Raw genomic sequence first — 23,969 nt, 5'->3', positions numbered from 1 at the left:
ACCGTTTACTGAATAGTTTTTCTATAATTTTTGAGAATTAAGGTAGTAGTGAAACAGGACTGTAGTTTATGAAACGGTGTTTGTTCCCAGATTTATTTAGAAGGATCACTTTAGCAGCTTTCATTTGGTTTGGAAATGTACCAGTTTGAAATGATAGGTTACAGATATGAGCATGTGGTTTTGAAATCCCCTCAATAACCCTTTTTACAACAGTCATATCAATGCTATTACCGTCAGTGGATGTCTTATTTGTCCAGTTATTATGTCAACAACTTCTGTCACTCACTGCTGTGAAGAACATTGAAGTCAAATTTCTGTCTATTAAGGTATTATTCTGCAACTCAGATTTGTGCTGCGAGATCAGATCCAATTCTTACAAAAAACAAAACAAAACAAAACAAAAAAAACTGTTAAAACTGTTGACCACTTTTATTAATAATAAAATATTTAGGATAACTTATTTGTCTGATAAAATTTATTACATTAAGAAGAGGATTAGGTCTACTGGAAAAAAAATGAAGGTACTAATATATATATATATATATATATATATATATATATATATATAATCATTATTTATTATTATTATTATTATTATTATTATTATTATTCTGAGAAATAATAAATAAATCAGAATTCTGACTTTTTTCTCAGAATAATTTTACTACGCTGAAAAGTTTTCCATGATGAAAAAAGAAAAAAGAAAACTCAGTACAATCTGAGGGAACACCTGGGAAAACTGACTGTTTGGGGCTGTGTGATTGAATACATAGCTAAATTAAAGACACTACAGGGCTAATATAAAAGCTCACCTCTGCTACAAAGTCTCATATATACACCCTAACCTTTTATGTTTGCTCTGCTGCAATGCATTGTGGGTATTGGACTTTATACAATATTTTGTAGTGTTTTATGTGCAGGGGTTATTGTGTGACGGGAATTTAGGTTGAATGTGTTTGTAATGTTCATTGGCCTTTTGATGTTTGCTTTTCTAAATAAAACAATCTTAGTGACATGAATGTAATTCTCTGCAAAAACAGGCTGTAGAGCAAGAACAGACCAAGTGACTCCTGTCCATACCCACATACTGGGATTGTGTATGTACTTCCTCATTACTGCCACAAGATGGAGACAGAGACATAGTTTCCATCTCTGTTGCCTCATTGTTACAGAACTAAAGATGTAGAGCGGGGCTGTCAAACTCATTTTGGTTCAGAGGCCATATTTAACCCAATTTGATCTCAAGCAGGCCAGAGCAGTAAAATAATGACTTAATAACCTATAAATGACAAATCCAAGTTTTTCATTTTGTTTTAGTAAAAAAAGAAAAACAAAAACTTTAAATTATGAAAATATTTACATTTTACAAAAAAAAGATTTGAATAACCTGAAAAAAACTGAAATTTCATTTGAAAAATGTGTGCAATTTTAACAATATTATGCCTCGCCTTATTATTTATACATGTACATTTACACACAGTGTTACGTAAACATTTGGCAACAGGCAGAATATTGTGAAAATTTTGGAGTTTGGAATGAAAATTTGAACAATTTCTACAATAATAAGGGATGTAATATTGTAGAAATTGTTCAAATTTTAGTTCCAAACTCCAACATTTTAACAATATTATGCCTCGACTTATTATTTATACATGTACATTTACACACAATGTTACATAAATATTTGGTAACAGGCAGAATATTGTGAAAATTTTGGAGTTTGGAACAAAAATTTGAACAATTTCTACAATATTCCATCTCTTATTATTAACACAACTACAGATCACAGTGGATCCATAAATGCACAAAACATTTAGTAACAACAGAATATTATTAAAATTGCACTTTTCAGGTTGTTCATCTTTGTTTTTATTTATGTATTTATTTGCATTTTATTGTGAAAGAATAGTTTCGTAAATGTAAATATTTTCACAGTGTAATGCTTTTTTTTTTTTTTCACTTAAATTTTTTCCACATAATTTTTCACAAAGAAATTTTGTAGTTGTCATTATTTATGGGTTATTGTGTTGTTATTTTTACTGTAGATCTCATTGGTCTGTATGTGGAACCTGAACCAAAAGGATTTGGACAACCTGGACTGTTCAGGTTCACTTTTGCACTTTCATCCTGCCGCATGTTTGACACCTGTGCTTTAGAGCTTCAAAGTGGACTGAAAATGTGCAGGGGTGGAGGTAGTACACACACTATGAGATGAGGCAGTGGGAGGGTTATGAAAAAAGTTGCTGCATGAGGCCCAATGTCTCACAATCAGGTTGATTTCAAGAAAAAATAAGAGGAATCAAGTCTGGATGAAAGCTTCTTACCGTGCAGATCTGTTCTGACCCATGTGTGATGAATGTTGACTCTCACCTGATCAGAAATGGAGCAGGTGTGGCTGATTATCTGTGATTAGCATATGTGACCACACCCACTAAACACCATAAAAGGGCATGAGTTGTGCCGTGTGCAAACAGTTGACTTTGGGTTAGCAATTTCAGAGATGGACCAAAAAAAGGGCAAGAAGAAGAAGAAGAAGAAGAAGAAGAAGAAGAAGAAGAAGAAGGTTAGCAGCAGTGAAGATGAAATACTTTAAAATTAAATGAAACAAATATATTTAATGCTTTTATCAAAAAAGGGGAAATTATTAACTTTCAAAACTTACAACAGGACTTTGACTTAAAACAGGGGTGTCGAACTCACTTTAGTTCAGGGGCCACATTCAGCCTAATATGATCTAAAGTGGGCCGGACCAGTAACATAATATAAATAATGATATAAAAACTTATAAATAATGTCAAGTCCAAAGGTTTTTTTCTCTGTTTTTGAGTGAAAAAAGTCAAATTCTGTCATGAAAATGTTTACATCTATGAACCGTACTTGAACATAACATGAACAAATATGAATAACCTGAAAACTTTTCTCTATTTTTTTTTTTTTTTTTGCTGCTCCATATAACAACTTTATTTAGCATTTTTCCATTACAATTACATCTGTAAGCATTCATTCATTCATTCATTTTCTGAACCCGCTTTATCCTCACTAGGGTCACGGGGGTCGCTTGGAGCCTATCCCAGCTACATAGGGGCGAAGGCGGGGTACACCCTGGACAAGTCGCCAGTTCATCGCAGGGCTGAAAAATATCTGTAAGCATATCTTATGTAATTCTTAAATTTACACCCCCCCCCCCCCCCCCCCCCCCCCCCCATCCAGGTGGCATCCCCACAAATACATCCATATAAACGCAGAAACAAACAAAACACCAAAAAAAAACAAAAAACAAACAAACAAAACAAACAACTCAAACCAGTTTATGTTGATCATTTTGGTCATATCACCAACATTCTGGACCTCTTGCATAAGGAAAAAAAAAAACAACCTGAAAATTCTTAAGAAAAATTAGTGCCATTTGAACAACTTTACGCCTTAGTTTATCATTTATACATGTGCGTCACAACTTACAGATGACAGTGGATCTACAAATACACAAAACATTTAAGAAGAGGCAGAATATTGGTACAATTCCTCATACTTCTATTAAGAAATTTCAGGTTATTCACATTTTTTGTAAAAGACTAGTCTGTAAATGTAAACATTTTTGTGTAATTTTACTTTTTTTTTACACAACCAAGAGAAAAAAATTGTAGTTTTCATTATTTATAGGTTATTATAATGGTATTTTACTGGTCTGACCCACTGGAGATTGAATTGACCTAAAATAATTCGAACATCCTTGACTGTTAATATCATCAGTGTAATTTCTGCATTTCACAAATTCATCCTAGGGGCCAGATCGGACCATTTGGCGGGCCGGTTTTGGCCCCCGGGCCGCACGTTTGACACCTGTGACTTAGAACATGGTGACTTCTTTATGTACCTTCAGATCAGAGACCATTATCATAAAGAGATCAAACCAGACCTCTCAGGTGAAATAAACCAGATCACTGAAATTGTCGGTAAAGTGTATAAGAATGAAGGAGGAAAAGTGATAAACTGTATCAGGGATTGGTGTCGAACAGGAAAACTTCAACTCTGTACGTATATTAGAGATAAATGGAAAAAAGAACTGTCGGTAGAATTAAGTGATGATACATGGTATGAAATATGTGAAACTCAAGTGACTACATCGAATTCCAGAAATTGGAAAATATTTTGTTGGAAAAACATCATGAGATTTTTTAAAACACCAAATATCCAAAAGGCTTCACTATCATCACCTCAGCCCTGTCGGAGGGTGTGCGGTGAGCAGGATGTGGGTCATGTGCATGTTTTTTGGCAGTGCATAAAATTATCCCAATATTGGAATAATATCAGCGAAGAACTTGGAAAAAAATTGGGATACGAACTACCAAGGACATGTTCTGTGTTCTATTGGAGTCATTTAACAGGAGAAGACCGACCAAGTAAGGATGAATATTTGATTAATACCCTCTTGGCATCGTCTAAAAAACGAAAACACAAAAAGGATGCAAAGAGGACCCCCCCCCCCCCTTCCCTAAATAATCGGAGAGACATTGTGGAAGAAATTCACAACATGGAGAGACTTACGTATATCATAAGACTACAGCAAGCAACTTATGAAGATTGATGGAAAAAATGGACAATATACAGGACGACAACTGACACTATGTTCTAATTGTTTGTGTTGTAAAATTTCTAAAATGTAACAACAAAATATTAGTAAAAAAAAAAATTAAATGAAACAAAGGAAGGGTAGTTCTTACATAGTGTCAGTTCTGACTAGGGATGTAACGATATGAAAATTTCATATCATGGTTATTGTGACCAAAATTATCACAGTTGTTATTATTATCGTAGTATTGTTGAAATTGTGCTCAAAATGTTCAAAAAGTACTGATATACACACTGAAATAATTTAACCAAGTTGTATTCTGAAAAAAAAAACCAACATAAAAAAACCCCAAATAAAATAATTGGCACAATGTACCTTCTGTTGCAGAAACATTCAAGTATTAACCCTTAGTGGTCTGAGCCTATTTTGTCTGTTTTTCAGTCCTTTTGATTTTGCCTTTATATACTATATAAACAAATGTTTACTATATCCATGTTTGGGATCTTTTTTTCAGCACAACTTCATCTATCTCATCTGTTTATTATTTTTTTCTCTTTAACCTACTATATATTAAAAAAAAAAAAAAAAAAATCCAATTTGAAAAATGTGTACAATTTATTGCATAAATAACACAAAGATGCTTAACGAACCTTTTCAAAGACTTTAAAAGTGAATATTGGTTCCAAATATTAGGTATAGAAAATTAAAATGGTAATAAATTAAAACTATACTCAAATATTTGACATAAGAGCATAGCTTTACATAAGTGTTTTCTCCAGAAAAGTGCTGTAATCAAACATGGTTATTATGATAATTAGAATTTAAACAGTAATACTAACTGTTGGGAATTTTACCGCGGTTTATCGTTATACCGGTAATCGTTACATCCCTAGTTCCGATGATGCAGAACAGAAAAACACAGCAGTGGAAACACCTATTATATATATATATCTATATATATCTCTATCTATCTATCTATCTATCTATCTATCTATCTATCTATCTATCTATCTATATATATATATAAACACACAGATATCAGAAGAAAGTGGTTTAACATAAAAAAATAAATAAATTTGACAGGTACTCTATTGTTTTACAGGTAAAAGTACTAAGAAAGGAGGATCCACTAAGTCCTGACAGATTCTCTTACAGAGGAAAATTTATGGTACTTCATCTTACAGTGAAAAAATATATTAATTTATGAGTGTATTCAAACAAATAGGCCAACATGTATGGACAACACCTTCATCAAGGTCTCAATGAAGACTGTTGGACTATTACGATCAGAATTTTTAAAAAAAAATTAAAAAAAAAAAAAAAATTTAAAATTCACTGTAAGACAGATGGCCATAGTTTAGATTTTTTTTTTTTTTTTAATCTGAAAGGACTTGAGTGTACTGAAGATCTATTGTGTTAACACGTAAAATGTGTTAAGTCATGTTCATATTTAAGTCCATGAGTGTTTAGCCACAACTCACATGCAACGAGTATAGTGAATGATAAATACTAGATAAACCCCAACACTATTATTGAACAGATACAAGATAAGATAAGATAAGATAAGATAAGATAAGATAAGATAAGATAAGATAAGATAAGATAAGATAAGATGCTGCTAATTCTGGACAGGAAGTAATTAAAAGTGCATGATAAAAAAAAAAAAAATCATAAAATAAAATAAAAAACAAGAACCAAATATGTACCACAAAGACTGCCCAGATAAATAAATACAAATATGAGTATATGTACATGAGAGATTGAGTTGACACATTCCTGGTTGATGAGTTTTTATTTGATGTACTGGAGCCTAAACAAACTCAATAAATCTGTGTAACATGTCTTAAATACATAAAGCAGAATTTCATTGTCAAAATAAAGCACTGTCACTATTTACACTAGGACAGACGAACACACAAAAAGAAAATCACACCCCGAAAAATGAGGTGATCCTAGAGTTTTCCACTCCACAACGAAGAGTGAAGTCTATACAAACTACAGTATATGCTATAACCTTTATACTGGAGTAGCATCCGGAGCACATTCTGTTAACTCTCACTGGGGAAAGTGGATCATTTTTCAGGCAAACTGGTCAAAACACACACACACACCCACACACCCACACACACACACACGCACACACACACACACACACACACACACACACACACACACATATACATACAAACAATTGCACAATCAGTACATGTGTAGGAAACATTATATAACAGTGGACAGGATGCAGCCATCACTCAGTCCTGATAACCATCGATGAATATGGATTATGTAATCTACGTTTTCCTCATTTATCCAAAACGCATCAGACAAAAGATGCATGTCCCTAACTCACATCACCTCTCATATGTTTCCTCTTTGCTGATTGACATGACCCTTCATACAACAAACCGTCACGTCATCCTCTGTGGGAACATTTCACCAGAATAACATGTCATTGTGTGTTTCTGCAAACGCCGGATACGAGTAATCTCAACTGAACCAGAAATACATTTATATCAAGATTTGGTGATGTGTTTAGGTCAGCGTTATAATGTTTTAAAGGTCAAGTATGTGAGTCTTCAGAATTATGTTTTCTTTTGAGTATAAAACACCTGAAAATAGCAATTGTTATGTTTTTATGTAAAGACAGAGAGTCTAAGACGTCTCAACAGTACCTTATAACACATTTCTTCTTCTTCTTTTTCTTTTTTTTTTTTAAAGGTACAATAGTGTTCCTTTCTATATTATGTTCTTAGCAAATATACCCAGAATGAACAGAACTATCAGTGGGTCTAGCGAGGCCTGCAATCCTCATCTTTGACACTAGTTCTCACTAAATATTCCACACCGAACCTTTCACCACTGATCGCACTTCTGCTGTTCTATGGGAATAAAGGGTAACTGTGTTATATTGTTGCTGACGGGCGGAAACCTCTTATGTCCAAAATGGTTATTTTTCAGGAAACTGGAAAAAGTGGTGCCGGGCACAACAAGCCCCGCCCCTCACACATATTTCACCCATTATAAGTAAATGGGAAGATTTTAAAAATTCATAAAAAATTTGAACTTTGTCCTACTGTTCCCAAAATATAATGAGATCCATTCTGGGTCACTGGCAATCTATAAAGTCAATTTAGTATGAATTCAACCAATAGTTTAGCTGCTACAGACATGTGAATTTTCACCCATTACAAGTAAATGGGGGAAAAAAAAAGATTTCAAAAATTCATAAAAAATTGAAGCTTTGATCTACTTTTCCCAAAATGCTATGGCATCTATTCTGGGTCACTAGCAATCTATAAACCAAATTTTGTATGAAATCAATGAAGAGTTTAGCTGCTACAGACATGTGAATTTTCATCCATTATAAGTAAGAGAGGGAAAAAAAGATTAAAAAAAAAATCATAAAAAATTGAAGCTCTGACCTACTTCTCCCAAAATACTATGGCATCTATTCTGGGTCACTGGCAATCTATAAATCAAATTTGGTGTGAATTCAACCAATAGTTTTGCTGCTAGAGTGTTAACAATCAAACAAAGAAACAAACTAGAAAAGCACTCAGAGTGTAGACCTCCGCCAAGACAGATCAGTGTCTCCCCCGATCACCACCAAAATTTAATCATTTGTTCCTTGTGCCAGTATCAACATTTCCTGAAATTTTCATCCAAATCTGTCCACAACTTTTTGAGTTATCTTGCACACAGACAGACAGACAGACAGACAAACCAACGCCGACAAAAACATAACCTCCTCGGCGGAGGTAACAAACCGAACCAAAAACAATACTCCTTGCCTCCCCTTTGGGGGGGCGGGGTAATAAATGAATGGAGTTAAGAGATATAATCACAAGCCGTTTTCAACACTTATTGTTTAAATATTCCTAAAACTATCAGGCCAACATGAAGATTGGCCAATAGAATTGTTTAATGACCAAAAAAATAGACCAAAAATGGACGTAAGAGGTTTCTGCCCGACAACAATTATATTATTATGGTTAGCGTGGTGGTGAGTGGGTTTCCTCTGGTTTCATGCACCATTAAAAAGAGGTTTGTATAGGTTAATGAGGTTAATTCTCCTGTTGGTACTGATGGAAATATGGAAATTGTCCCCGTGTTCCTTCAGTGTTAACTCATTGCTCCTAATGTATGCTAAAGCTAATGTGTGTGTATTAGGATGAATAAAAAGCAGAGACTGAATTTCCCTATGGAGATGATGAAACAAGTTAACCTTAACTGGGTGTCTCTGAAAAGTGACAGAATGGTTAAACACTTTCTGGTTCGCTTTAGACACTGACACTTAGCATGTAGCATGAGAGAAATATACCAGGGGCGGATGAAATCCAAAACAGAGATGATATTTAAAAGCATTAAAACCAAAGACTTTAACTTTTCTTATCTAAAGGTGAAATCTCTTTGCTATTGGGGGTCAAAGTCATAGATCGGCCTTTAACCTCAAAAGTTAAAAAAAAAAAAAAAAAAAAAAAAAAACTATAAAAAGGAGCAGATCTCTTCACTGAAAACGTACGTAGAGATTACACATACCTGCAGAAACAAACAGTGGCAACATCTAATTCTGGTGACTTCAGAGACAGAGGAAGTGAGCAAAAAGTTACAAATAAATAAAATAAGTTTCAGTAAAAGTGTTCTGCCAGCAGTCTAACACTGCAGTGTGTTGTCCTCAGTGCTGCCCTGTTACTCCTCTAGTGTGGGCAGACTGATGTCATCTTGGCAGGGAGCTTAAAGTGCAAGCGAGTGTTGCCTGGTTTGGGGGAGGATGGAACAAGCTCAGAGATTCCCACCCAGCTAACAGACGGGGAGGCGGTGGGACGGTGGGGCCGGGTACTGAGCCTTTTGCCCAGTGTGCCAGACCTGGGGTGGGGGGGCCGTGGGTGGGTCAACCTCAGTGTCTGAAGACGTGGATGTCGTTGTAGAGGCTGATGGCGGGGCTGGAGGCGCCGTAGCGTGGACAGCTCTCCGTGCAGCTGCAGCGTTGAATCCACATGACGTTGTGGTAGAAGGCTTCTCCGTCCGGACACTGGAAGCGCAGCCGGACGGTGCGGGACAGGGAGGGCGTGCAGCAGCGGCCGTCGGTGCACGCCCCGCAGGTACGAGGGCGGTACCGCGGCGCCGTCGAGCAGCCGGCGAATGTTATTCTGACCGGATCCTGTGGGCGACTCGTTCTCTGGCACTTCTTTCCCCTCTGGATGACACACAGACACAAATAAAAAAATGTTTTGTTTTAGATTAGGGGGGTCGAAATCTTTTTTTTTTTTTTTTTTTTAATTATCTTTTTATTATTATTTTTCAGTCAGCATCATCTTAGCATTTTATATAATTTACATGACTTCTATGTATGGAAAGAGAAAGAGAAAAAATAAAATAAAACAAAAAAAACCCCCAAAAACATAAAACATTCTCAAACAGGGGAGCATTGACAGGAATAGTAAAAATATACAAAGCAACCCAAAATATAGTTAAAGGGAAATAACACATACAGACCTGATCAAAATCTTAAGACCAGTTGAAAAATAGCTAGAATTTACCTTTTGCACATTTGGATCTTAATGAGGTTTTAAGTAGAGCTACAATATACAAAAGCAAGAAGGGGGAGAGAGACAAAAAGCACTTTGAAAAAGTAATTTATTGAAAACAACAAGTAAACTGAAATAGGCTGTTTATCAGCTGATCAAAAGTTTAAGACCACAGGCTATAAAAGCCAAAATCTGCTCAAAATTCTCATTTTCTGTCGGGCATTCACATGGTCATGCCCTCCTGATGGCTAAAGCTAAGAAGCTTTCTCTTCTTGAACGTGGTCGGATCGTCGAGCTGCATAAGCAAGGACACCCCTGTTATAGAGCTTTCCTCCAAGCAAGAATGATACTTCATGTTGTTAATTTCAAGTCAGATCTGGGACCAGTTTCATAAACACAAACTCATAGACATTAGTTTATCTGTTGCATAAAACTGTGAACCCCTGAACAAGTACTTTTTGTGTATTTCAGGCAAATTAACACTTTTTTCACTCAAAAACAGTCTTGTGGTCTCCTTCTAGACTTTTGGATTTCAGTCCTTCAAAGATATTTTACCCCCAAAAATTCTGGTACAGTGTGAAATTTTTATATGACTTGGTTCATAGGTACACATACTGTTTTACATAGATATACACACTGTTATTCATGGTAATAAATACTGTTAATACTGTTCATAGATACACATACTGTTATACTCTTAATACTGTAAATTATGCCTATTCATATTTCATCCAGTTTTATTTTTTATTCTACTACGCTCTATTCTTATGTTACTTTGTTAAATTGTAATTTTTGTAATATACATATATTTTCTTATTTTTTAGTTTTTGTAATTTTATATTCGCTCTATTCGTATTTCTGTAGTAGTGGTCTATGTAAATACTGCTGCACTGACTGGAGTTGTCGTAATTTTATTGTACACACAATGACAATAAAGGCTATTCTATTCTATTCTATTTTTTTTTTTTGTTTTTCATATTTTTTATTGATGTCTATACAAGAGGAACAAAGGCACTTACATATACCAGGACGCACTGATGTCAACATTAACCATGTTTATTCTATTCTATTCTATTCTATTCTAAAAAAGTGATCTAAAAGGGGGGTCTGTGCTTTTGATAATTTTTCCGGCAGTTACTACACTTATTAAAAATGTTTTCTTGTCTAATTTCTCTTTCCTCAATATTATTAAACTACAAACTATGACCTGTGTTTTCCTCCTTTTTGATAGTTATGGATATGATTGATTTCACACTTACCACGACTCCAATTTTTGGCCTTGAAATAAGCCAGATTTTAATCACTACTGTGAAAGTCAAGGACAGACAAATGTTATCACAGAAAACTAAGACGATTGTTTTTATATGAATCTGATCTGTGGTTTTCTGCACTCGTAGATCTTAAATAAATCAGTATTCATTCAATAAGGCCATGAATGTCTTATCAAACAGCTCATTTCATACTCCATCTGTGAGTCAGACCGTCTCACTGAGGCTCATTGTATAATACTGGATCACTTTTTTTGCTGAATGTTAAATTTATTCTAATGTATTCAGTCATTTCTAAATGGGCTGTTATTCATCGTACCTTGCTGACATAAGGCAGCTGCAGGTCACATTGTCGGATCTGGCACAGTCTGGTTTCCCGGACCAGCTTACAGTCTGGGTTGTCATTGGTCACGCGAGCTGAGATGCCCATCCCACATGTGGTGGAACACTCGCTCCACTCGGTGGTGTGTAGGAAACACCTGGACTCCACTACCACTTGAGACGCGGGGAACGCCAACATCTCTGTACGAAGGAAAGAACAAATCAGTGAATGGAAGTCGACAATTGAGGATTCTTACATTTTAATAGAAATAGGGTCTTTTACATGCATGACCCAGAAACGGTTAGCAGCGACTGACTTTGTGTATCGTTTCTTCCAGTTTACTTATCAACAATGGCTGAGGCCACATCGAAGTGTCACTGCTGCGTGCCCCAATGTACATCCAATAAACAAAGGCAACTGTATTTAAGCTTTTGTGGTTTTCCTTCAGATTTAGTTGAGAGGAAGAAATGGGTTGTTGCAATTCATTGAGATGAGGGGCTGAACTTCAGAAACCAATCAGGAAGTACGTTTATGTGTAACCAAAGTCCTGAACACTGGTATTTCTGGGAAGAGAATTCCACTGGTCTACAAGGAAAATGCTTCCAGAATAAAAGTAATGAAATTTTACCACATGAGAGTCACTGATAAAGAAAAATCAAGTCAAAAATGCTGGTTGGCTGAACTTTCCAAGATTTGTCTCAGAGCTACAAGATCTACTTCAAAACACTGTCTGCACATTAGAATACATTCACTTCACAGGTTCTATTTAGTGGAAGATTTATCAAACTATTATATAAATGTACATAAAACAATATATATGTGTAATAACACTTAATCATATACCTTGAAAACATCAGCAAACCAGCACTTTTGTCATTTATTTTCCAATTAATCTTATTAAAATACGTAACATTTAGCACATTTAATCTCTGAAGCAAATCATTTCTAAAAAAATTGTAGACCAGTGTTACCGGGGAAACATCAGTGATATTGTGAAGGGAATCAAGAGGTTAAAATTAGGGAAAACAACCCGTACCTGCACAGCTGAGCACCGCAACCCGACCCGCTACTGGCATTTTTTTTTCATGTCCAATTCGCACCCCTGTACCTGCTTACATTAGACCCCGGACGCAACCTGACCCGGCCCGTGCTTAAACACATTGTCTACACAGTAACTCACTTAAAGGCTTTATTTTTGGCTAAAACATACGCCATCATTAAATCTCTAATATGTGCTGTTCAATGACGTCTGGGGCTGGATGTAAACAGAAGTGAAGCTCACTTCACAATAAAACTAACCAGTTGTGGATCAACCACAGTCAAATAATCATTAAATGTCCTGCAAATTATTATTACATCCATAAATTTTATTTTATTTTTTACACTTCCTTGCCCGCTACCCGCCTGCATTTTGTTTAATTTTACCCATGCTCGTACTTGCAAAAATTATTATTTTTTTCAATCCATCCAATGCAGGACTCTGGTGTTTTCCCTACTTTTAACCTCTTGATTCCCTTCACAATACCACTGATGTTTCCCAGAAATGCCAGTGTTCAGGACACCTGTTACACATGAATATACTTCCAGATTGGATTCTGAAGTTCGGCCCCTCATCTCAATGAATTGTGACGACCTGTTTCTTCCTCTCAACTAAATCTGAAGGAAAACCATGAAAACTTAAATATAGTTACCTTTGTTTATTCAATGTACAATGGGGCACGCAGCAGTGACACTTCGATGTGGCCTCAGCCATTGTTGATAAGTAAATCGGGAAAAAACAATACACAAACTCAGTTGTTTCAAACCGTTTCCTGGTCATGTGTGAAAAACCCTTATTAAGTTAATATTTTCACCACATTTGGTAATTAAATTTATGCAGTGTTGTTTTTTGACCACAGGCTGGGAACAGAGACATCAGATGGTTGTTCTGCTGGGATTCTCTACACTCAAGTCATAGAAAAGAATTTGCAGGTCAAGTTTACAACAATATACTCCATCCTCTCAAGTCCTTTCTGTGAAGAATCACTGGAGAATGTGGGCTGTAATAGAAAATATACACTACTCCATACGTTAGTATTTCATCGTAGTGGTTATAAAACTACTACACTTATGTTGAATGTGTTAGAATCTGTGTTGGGAGTAAAATGTTACAAAAGTAATGCATTACAGTAACAAATTACTTTTGGCAGTAGTGCAAGGCATTACTAATACATTTTTGGTAATATTTTACTCAGTACAAGTTCAATAGTGCTTGCAACACACACTTTTCACCCATACATTAATTGCTCAAATTGAAAAAAACAAACGAACAAAAAGCCTCGAAAACTGCATGTAACTCAAAAGTCATACAGGAGTCATGTTCTGAGACTATAATATTGCAAGGAAAGGAATTACTTTTAAATAACAGTAACAAGTAATCTGTCATGTATTACAGTTTGGAAGTAACTTGCACAACACTGGGTAGAATCATAAAACATGTCATAATCCTAACACATTCAACTAACATACGGAGTAATATGCATTTTCCATTATAGGGGCGTATTCATGTGTTACGTGCGGCTTATGGGTTGAAATGAACCAGGAACAGGAATAGTCTCCACACTGTTTTCCATGTTTTTGTTTTGGTGCCACATTAACACTGGACAAAACAACTATGTACAACAGATGTTCAATACACCTCTCCATCTGTATATGTCTCAAGGAGATCTGAGCTTACGATTAGAACATTTTTATAAGTCCAAACACATGCACTAGTAGGTTAACTGGTTAATCTAAACTGCCTATAGGTGTAAATGTGAGAGGGATTGGATGTTTGTCTCTACATGTCCAGGTCATAATTGAAAATGTGATGAGTTCTCAACTAACTTACCTGGTTAAATAAAGGTTAAATAATAAAAAGTTAAAAAATCCCCCCTAATGTGACTTGAACTCTTCAGTCTTTTTTACACCTTCTTGTGCTTCGTATTTCTATTAACACTTTCAGTGCCATGGGCCGATTAAATCGGCTTTACGAATACAACCTTTAAAGTGCCACGGGCCGATCAGATCGGCTTTGGAGAACACCCCATATTTGTGTACAAACAAACCATCCACCCCCATTTCTTTCTCACATTTCGATGACGTTCTTTCTGTGTCCCCCTTTTGAGACCAAGCAGACGGGAATTTGAGGTCACGCGACCGAATAATAATATTTTTATATCATTTTAATGTTTCTTATTCTCCGGTGTTTCATCAGAGGGAGCCCTCCATGCCGGGGGGCGGCTGTAGACTCCGGGGGCTGTGGCGCCTTCTCTCACTGGGGTCCGCTCCTTTCTGGTGGGTGGGGGTCCCAGTTGGCCCTCTCCCACTGGTTGGGATGCGGGGCTGTGTTGCTGGTGCCTGGTCGCTGGGGTTGGCGGCTGCATCCTGGTGCGGATGGCTCCCTGAGACAGCGCCTCCTAAATTGATGTTTTACTTTTACTTGTACATTTTTGTTCTGGTCTACCCGTGCTCAGTCAGTCTTCTTAAGTATGTGTGAGCTTGTGGGTTTGCATGTATGTGTGTGTGTGTGTGTGTGCGGGTGAGTGGGTGGGTGTGGGTGGGGGGCGGTACTGATTTTTAAACTGATATGTAAAGCACTTTGTGCTACAGTTTTTAATGTATGAAAAGTGCTATATAAATAAAGATTATTATTATTATTATTATTATTATTATTATTATTATAATAAATTATGCAAATTACGATCAATAATGAATCGGCTGCGTCCGGTGCGTTTTGAATCTAATCAGCAATCGGTCGGATGTTACCGAGCGGTTTCCTGCAGGATTCTTCAAATATTATAAAAACGAAGCGAAATACTGAAAAACGGCCAAATTCTGTGGCACTTTTAAGGCTTATTAGCCCCTTAACTGTCTGGCACCGAAAGAGTTAAACATCTATTAATTCACACTGTCTGAATCTATAAATTGCATAAATAAATACATTTGAATCAGCTCATGAGGATCTCTTCTGAAGCCGTTTGTGGATTCAGTGTGGGATTTGTTTTGATGCAGGGTTTGGCCCATCTCCTGCACATTACCATGAAACACCTCCATGCTAATGCGGTGCAGCGGCATCATGGGTAGGCTGTGATGTTTACCTCTGTACGCCGCCCCTCCGGTGGCAGCTGGGTGCCGGGGCAGCGGTTGGGGCCGCAGCACTGGACTGATGTGGTTGGGGAGCGGCCGGCTGTCTGGATGGGAGGTGTGCATCTGCTCGTCTGGCTCCTCACTGATGTGGTTGTCATCGTCGCAGACCCACTCCTCGCAGCAGCCGCCGTCGGGCCTGACCAGCTGGGGCCGTGAGCAGCGCCAGTCAGGCAGGGGCACTTGGTGGGGGCAGAGGGGCATGCAGCCCACCACCCGGTTCATGCAGGTGCACTGGTGCTGGCAGCTAGGCTGGAAGTGCTCGCCGTGCTGATACATGCGTCCGTTGAACTCGCAGGGCAAACCCTGGGCCTCAGCTGTCGACGACAACACGAGACGGAAACAGAAGAATGAAAGGAGGTCAGTGAACTTTACAAGAAAACACAGGATGAACCTGTTAAGGCAGACGCACAACTGAACTCCAACAGACTGTAGGCCACAGGTGTCAAACATGCGGCCCAGGGGCCAAATCCGGCCCGCCAAAGGGTCCAGTGAAAAAAAAAAAAAGTCCCTTGGGATGAATTTGTGAAATACAAAAATAAGATATTAACAATCCTTTTAGTTCAGGTTCCACATTCAGACCAGATTTCTGTGGGTAAATGTAAATATTTTCATGTTTTTACACTAAAAGTATAATTTCGCAAAAAATGTGAATAACCTCAACTTAATATGAACAACATGAAATGTCTTAAGAGAAGTGCAATTTTAACAAGATTCTGCCTGTTATTAAATGTTTGTGTATTTGTAGATCCACTGTGATCTGTAAGTTATAATGTACGTGTGTAAATGATAAACTGAGGCAGAATATTGTTAAAATTACACTTATTTTTTTCAGTTTGTTCATGTTATTCACGTGTTTTGAAAGGATAGTTTGCAGATGTAAACCTTTTCATAATGTAAATTTACTTTTTTCGCTGTAAAACATAGAGAAAAGTTTGAAGTTGACATTATTTATATATTATGTTATTATTTTACTGGTTCGGCCCACTGCAGATCAAATTTAGCTGAATGTGGCCCCTGAACTAAAATGAGTTTGACACCCCTGCTGTAGGCTTATCAATGGAGACGCAACGTATGACCACAACTGGTCATGTCCCGATCTGGATTTTTTTGCTTCAAATCCGTTTATTTTTAGGATTAGTTTTGCTGATACCGATCTGATACCAATCCAATGCCCACTTTTTACAATAAAATTTAGATTTAAATTTGGAGTCATTATTTATAGGTTATGCTATTATTACCTCTGCCAGGAGGTATTGTGATCGCTTTGCTTTGTGTGCATGCTTTTTTGTTTGTTTGTTTGCAAGAAAACTCAAAAGGTTATGGACAGATTTTCATGAAATTTTCAGGAAATGTTGATACTGGCACAAGGAAGAAATGATTAAATTTTGATGGTGATCGGGGGGGCAGATCTCTCTTGGTGGAGGTCTGCACTCTCCGAGCGCTTTTCTTGTTTTACTTGAGATCACAATTGGGCTGTATGTGGAACCTGAACTTAACAAGTATGACACCTTTGACTCTAAATAACTTTAGTATAGTTTTTGCACTTTCCAAATTATACTGTGGGACAACTTAGAACCTTTGGTGGGCCGGTTTTGGCCCACGGGCTGTATGTTTACCACTGCTGTAGCTGGTCTATGGACAGGTCCGTCCAGGTATTATGTAGGGGTACGTTGTGCGCTGTATGTTAGTGATGCGCACATCAGTGGGTTACACACGAGTCGGGTTGGGGTGGGTCAAAAGAATGTCAGTTTATTTGCGGGGCGCGTTGTGTCGGTTGAAATAATTCCCCAAAAGCCCCGCAGGTTGAAAAAAAACAGACTCGTGCATCACGTTTAACTGAAACCTATAGACATTTTAATACCTCTAAGCCTCCCACTGTTGTGCAGCTAATTTTCCTTTCCGCTACCTTCAGAAACTTTAATTTGAGGGAGCAGGATGTGTATTTACCCCCGGCCCAGAACCAGGTCTGGATCGGCACGACCTTGTGACTAAATCCAATCCGATCTTCTAAAAAATGCCAGATCAGCAGCTGATTCTGATCTGTATATCAGATCAGGACATCCCTAACCACAACATTAGATTACATTAGATTAGATTCATGTTAATTGTCATTACACATGTACAGGTACAAGGTAAAGAAATGCAGTTTAGTATCTAACCAGTAATCAGTCAACAGTATGTACATAATATACAGGATACATTCTGGGGTGCTATAAATATACTAAATGGATTATTATACAGATTAATAAAAATTGCAATATACAATATTGAAGTGGTAGAGACATAATGTACAGATTATGGACATATTATACAGGTGGATATACAAGTTCCATAATATAAGATTATATAGCTTTTATGTAAAACTTTAACATACTTTAAAACAAACATTTTAACACAGTTTTCATTTATTCCTGTGACCACACTGAAGTCAAACATGCTGAAAAAAACTGTTGAAGAACTGGAATCATCTTGTTTTCAACGGTTAAACATATGAAATTAACAATATTTGCAGAGATCCTAGATTAGACATTGCGTCTCTTTTTATTGAGGTCAAATTAGTTCAGCTTTCGTACATAAAAACTATATCAAAATCAAGTATTTAAAGGATGTCAAGCAGAGGGGATTATTAAAACTATTGCTCACGTTTTAAGGATCATTCAAGCCAATCAGAATCAGAATCAGCAAAATGTTTAAAAAGACAAAAAAAAAAAAAAAAAAAAAAAAAAAACCTGCAGCTTTGATTTTGTTGCAGTTGCCAAAATTAATCTAATTACATAATCAAGGGTTTTATTTGTTATCATTTGCTATTCTTGCTTCAGTATCTTATTTTGTGTTTCTATGAAAGACTTTGGTCATTGAGTGGACTCAGTTACATATGTTTGCTGATGACACAGTGGTATACAGTGGCATCCTCTGTGTATCAAACCACAGAGTTTATGCAGGATGTTTTTCCATCACTGCAGTTTTCAATGACAGAAATTTGGTTTTACATGATGTTCACTCAGTCCCAATTAAAGGCAGCTGATCCCACTATCTTGACATTATACGGTATCTGTGTTGGATGCCTTATCTCTGAAATGTATTGCTGGATGAAAAGTTGGATTTTAATAAGGGTCATTCCATCCCAAATCAACCAGATTTGGGATGGAAAGATTTCATCAGATTTGGAAGAAAGTGCCCCACATGACCCCCTCAGAAAATTCTGAAAAAATTCACACTTGTTCACCAACCAGATAAACGAACACATCCAAAATTTTAATGTCATATCTGTAATAGTTTAGGATATACAGCCCTTTGAAAATTAATGTTTTTTGTTTAAATTTTGCAAATTTGCTTTTGGGCCAACTTTGAGGAGCTATATGTCCTTAGGTATTCCATCCACACTGCTGAAACTTACTGTCTGGGCTGAAATCCCCCTGAAAAGACCATATTTTGCATCAAAATAATTGTAGGTGCCTTCATGTTTGGTCCATGAGGCCTTGAAATCAGGCCAAAAGGCTAATTCTTCCAAATGTCCTCTGTCTTCAGGCTTGCACTGTGTCAGAATGGATGAATGTAGAGACAGAATTTTTTTTGCATGGATTCTTTTGGTCCAGATGCAACAATATTCTGCAAAAAGACTACATTTACATGAAAAGTGTTGCTGTGAGGCAATGAATAAATGGGTCGATTTTAATTTTTCACAAAAGTACTCTTTATTTGAGCACCCAAATTATCATGTGGCCAGTTAATGAAAATTTTGAAATTTTTACCATGTCTTCATATATGTTTCACGATGTTGTGCACAAAATTTTAGCTTTGGGATAGAACTGGTTCTATTTTTAATATTTTTTTTACTGCATGATTATATTTTCTTCAAATTGTATACAAACGTAGGTGTAAATGGCACTTTTAACAGTATAATGGCATTGATTATTGCACAAGTTATGATAATACTTCAGATATTTGAACTAGGGTGTGGAACTGCATGATGGTTCAGACAGAATTATTCTAGATTTCCCAGAACTGGCTCAGGTTGATGCCTGTAGTAGAGACTTCTCGGAAATTGGATGGAGCTGGTCAGTTAGGATGGTTTTCCCTACTTTCCCAGAATTTTTATGATGCTGGCCAGCCTAATTTTGGGAATTCTATTCATAATCCTGAACAAACTTATTCATCATGGAGGAAAAATGTGTTGTTGGACTGATCTTAAAGGATGAATGTCACAGAAAGACATTATCAAGGCAAACAGGCTTTCTGAAAATTGGTGATTCTGGGAAATCTCAGCTACATTTATGTCATTGACCCTGGTGAAATTGGATCAACTGACCGGGTCCATCTAATTTCCCAGAAGTCTCTACTTCACTACTACAAAATTTCAAAAAACGGTCTGATTCAGTTATGTTGCTTGTTGCAAAACTGCGACTTTGATGCTTAAAGGGTTTATAATATAACGACCTTAGACCAAATTTTGGCTTTTTTCCCCCAATTTTATACAAACTGCTTTGCTTGTCCAGAAAGAAAAGTGAATAATGCTCACTTCTGTCTGTATTAAATAAGCTAAATTCTGCATCGTGCTGCGCTACACTTTCTAACACACCCCATTTCATAATATATGTGAATATGTGATAACGTCGATGTCATCATTTCAACTATTTTCTTACATCTTATCAGCTAGACTAACCAACTAGTACTACATATATAACTCTAAATATCTCTTGGTTGCTTTGAGGACTTGGTAAAACTGTTTTCTCTTCTTATGCAACCTGAGCATGGAATGAGCTGCAAAACACCATCACTCTACAAACACTCCCTTCTTTGAATACCTTTACAGGTATTTAACAAACTGCCATGAGGGAAACATGTTGCTGCTTTATATAATCCTTGAACTGTGGGGTATTGCTGGCATGACCTGAATGTCTCTTGTTACTTTTTACTTTTACACAAGTTTATTGTATTTCTCACGTTATTGACCTCTGACCAATGACTTAGTGCATATTAAAAGTTGGTACATCTGCAAATTGGCTTAAAACAGTCTGTCTAGCTGTGTTGTTTTAATTGACGCTTACTAACATTATTACAATAAGTATTTCATGGTTCTTTGTTTTGCATTTTTCAAGACAAGAGTCCAACAGTAGACATTTCTGAATAAATCTGGTGGTTTGGCCTATATCCTTCTTTTTACTTCATATAATCCTCTTTTTCTTTTCTCTTTTATTAAGCTTTGGGTGTTATGAAACATGGGAAATGTCATTTAGGACATTTAACCCTTTCATACATGAATTACAAGAACCATAATCAAGATTTTTTTTTTTTCCTGAGTGTTTTTATTCCTCTTTAGGCATGAAAAAAAAAGTGATTGAATTTTTTTATGAACTTATTTTTCATGGAGTTACAAAAATGTCCACTCAGCTGGACATCATGCCTTTAATTTTAAAAGCAAAGAAACATGAATTTATTGATATACTGTGTGAGAACTATGAAATAAAAACATTTTTAATGCTGCTAATCTGATGTTTTCTCACGTTTTAACATACTCTAACACTAGTTATTACTCAGTTCATGGAGATGATATGCAAAAAAACTCCCAAAAACAAAAAACCTGTTAATTACAGTCTAATCACAATTACCAATTTTTTTTTTTACACTCAAACATGTAAGTGCAGATCACATTTATCTAGAACAGCAAAGTTACAGTAATGGTATGAACAGCAGGGTATGGGATGATGCATAGGCATCCACTGTGTTGGCTGATATGGAACTAAAACAACAAAATCCATGAAAATACAAGAGAACAGCTGTAGAATAACTGTCCACTGTAGTGACCACTATACATGAAAGGGTTAATAAGGCTGAAAGTCTCCCCATTCTCCACAAATTAGACCACAGATACAGTTTGAAGAAAGAAACCACTGAGATTCCAACTGCAAAATTACAGCTGTATTTAAAAAAAACTAATTTAACATATGATATTGTGAGTATGACATAATGTTGTGGGTCACATAAAGAAGTGACAAATTCTACTTTTCTGTGGGACTTCACTTTTTCCCTCATTTTGCTTTTATGTATTCGATGTATTTTGTGTCTAAAATTGTTGCACTGCTACTTTGGCAGATTTAAGTCTCAATAGGAACATTTGGCTTAATAAAGCCAAAGTAAATAAACGATCTTTACTTTTCAGCGTGTAAAGGTACAGATATAAGTTGGTGTTTGCTCACCTCGACACAGGCCCCTCTCTGGGTCTCCTCCAGCCCCCAGATGGCAGCGTAGCCCCTTGATGTGATCACAAGGTTCGGTGGCGCTGCAGTCCTCGTTGAACTGCTTGGCGCACACTTTGCAGCAGCCGCAGTGGTCGGTCACCCAGCTGACGCCCCGCGGGCACAGGGGGGGTGACGGGGCGCAGGAGCACTCGGCTGGGCATTCACCCTCTGCCTGGGGGTCAGAGGTCAGGAGTGGAGACAGTGGGAAGGATCAATATATAAAGGTGAAGATTAGCACTAATAGCAACACAGTTTAGAAATTCACAATTCTGCAGAAAGTAACACAAAGCACAACTGGTGTAATGACAATAAATTCAATTCAATTCCATTTCCACCATCCAAAGACATGCACTAGTAGGTTAATTGGTTAATCTAAATTGCCCAAAGGTGTGAATGTGAGAGGTTGTTATTGAAAATAAAAATCAGTTCTCAACTAACTTACCTGGTTTAATATATAAATAAATATTGTATTGTATTGTATTCTATTCTAACAGAAAAGGTGAGTAGCTGTGACTGAATCTTACCATCGCTGCAGCGCTGCATAGCACAAAGAGTGAGGAAATGATCTGCTGCAAACTAACAAACATCCTGGGTGCAGCGGATGACGAGAAAGACGACTGGAAAAAATGTTCAAAAATGGTGTGGAAGTCGGATGCCGTTCACATCAAGCGTCCTGAGTCCTGACAGGAGAGAAGTCTTGTTTGTCGGCTACAGGATGAAAGGTATCCACAGTTGAGAGTCCGTGCACCAACAGGCGCACCAGTCTGGTCTTGTTTGCTCTCCTACAGTGTGTTAGTGTCAGCGTGGGTCAGCACAGCTCGGCTTCATAGAGAGGTTTCCCTCTGCACCGCCTGTACTTATAGACACACACGTCCCGCCCACGCCGTGATATCATTGACTCGCCTCTCAAGAAGCTGGAAGGCGTCCAGAGGGAGGAGGCACGGGGCTTGTTGATGTTCAGATACAAGTGGAATTGTGCACATGTGACATCAAATTTGGAAGTAACAGAAGCTACGGGGATTCTGCAGGTTTCAACGAGTTCAATTTAAGGCATTTTAGGACCGTTATCAATGTGATTTAGGATCTATGTGACCTCTAAGTAGCAACTTATTTGGAGAGTATTTATAATGTTTTAACATCTTGTTAGTTGAGTTTTGAAAGCCTACACATAAATTGGTGGAAAAGTCCAATTGAGATAATTAATTTGCTATTGAGATTTTAGTGTCTTTGCTGAGTTATCAAAGAAAATGAATAGATTAGTGAATATTGTGAAATGTGTATTATTTCCAACCCAAACATACAAGCTTAAACTAGCATAAAGCTTATAAAAACAAACAAACAAAAAAAAAACACGTCTTTGACTTTTTTGTATTAATTGTACAGTTCATCTCTGCTCAGTGTTACTCATGGCAAAATGTCACAACACTTTTAGATTACAGTGTTTTGTTAAGATTGTCACTGATAAACTATGCAGCTCTAAAATATAAGTTGAAAATCATTGGCCTTTTCACCCTTTTATGCATAAATTAAGTAAAATTATCTTTATTTTTAATGTTTTTATTATTCAACTCGATGCTGCGATTGAAATGCATTTAATTTTTTTCAGAATACTTTTTTATATTTCCATATTAAATACTGAACACTCTTAAAGTGCAGCAAATGCTCTCTGCACATGCAAACTACAAAAAAGTACAGAGGATGTAAAAGTGGAGTATCAGAATGACCTGCAAGGGGAATGTTTTTATCCACATTTTTCACAGGCTTTTAATTCTGCTGTGTATCCAAATGCTGTCCAAATATTCGGTGACAGCAGGAGTTTCCTGATTTGGTGGTTAACTTCATGTTTTTCTAATTATCCACATGAGTTATTTGGCG

The 23,969-nt window shown here is 36.8% G+C and overlaps 1 protein-coding gene across 1 annotated transcript; it reads right to left on the bottom strand.

Annotated features, from left to right (window-relative positions):
* Positions 1-9,110: 9,110 nt before the first annotated feature.
* Positions 9,111-23,060, bottom strand: LOC115425434 (CCN family member 1-like). Its single transcript, XM_030143018.1, has 5 exons — positions 22,619-23,060; positions 22,053-22,266; positions 15,807-16,169; positions 11,686-11,888; positions 9,111-9,767 (listed from the first exon to the last, which is right to left on the bottom strand). Exons 1-5 carry the CDS (start codon positions 22,679-22,681, stop codon positions 9,468-9,470), a joined length of 1,143 nt encoding a protein of 380 aa, XP_029998878.1. The 5' UTR covers positions 22,682-23,060; the 3' UTR covers positions 9,111-9,467.
* Positions 23,061-23,969: the final 909 nt, after the last annotated feature.

This window comes from Sphaeramia orbicularis, chromosome 9, assembly GCF_902148855.1.
Source record: "Sphaeramia orbicularis chromosome 9, fSphaOr1.1, whole genome shotgun sequence".
In the NCBI taxonomy this organism is placed as follows: Eukaryota; Metazoa; Chordata; class Actinopteri; order Kurtiformes; family Apogonidae; genus Sphaeramia; species Sphaeramia orbicularis.
This window is presented reverse-complemented; position numbering and strand designations above follow the sequence as displayed.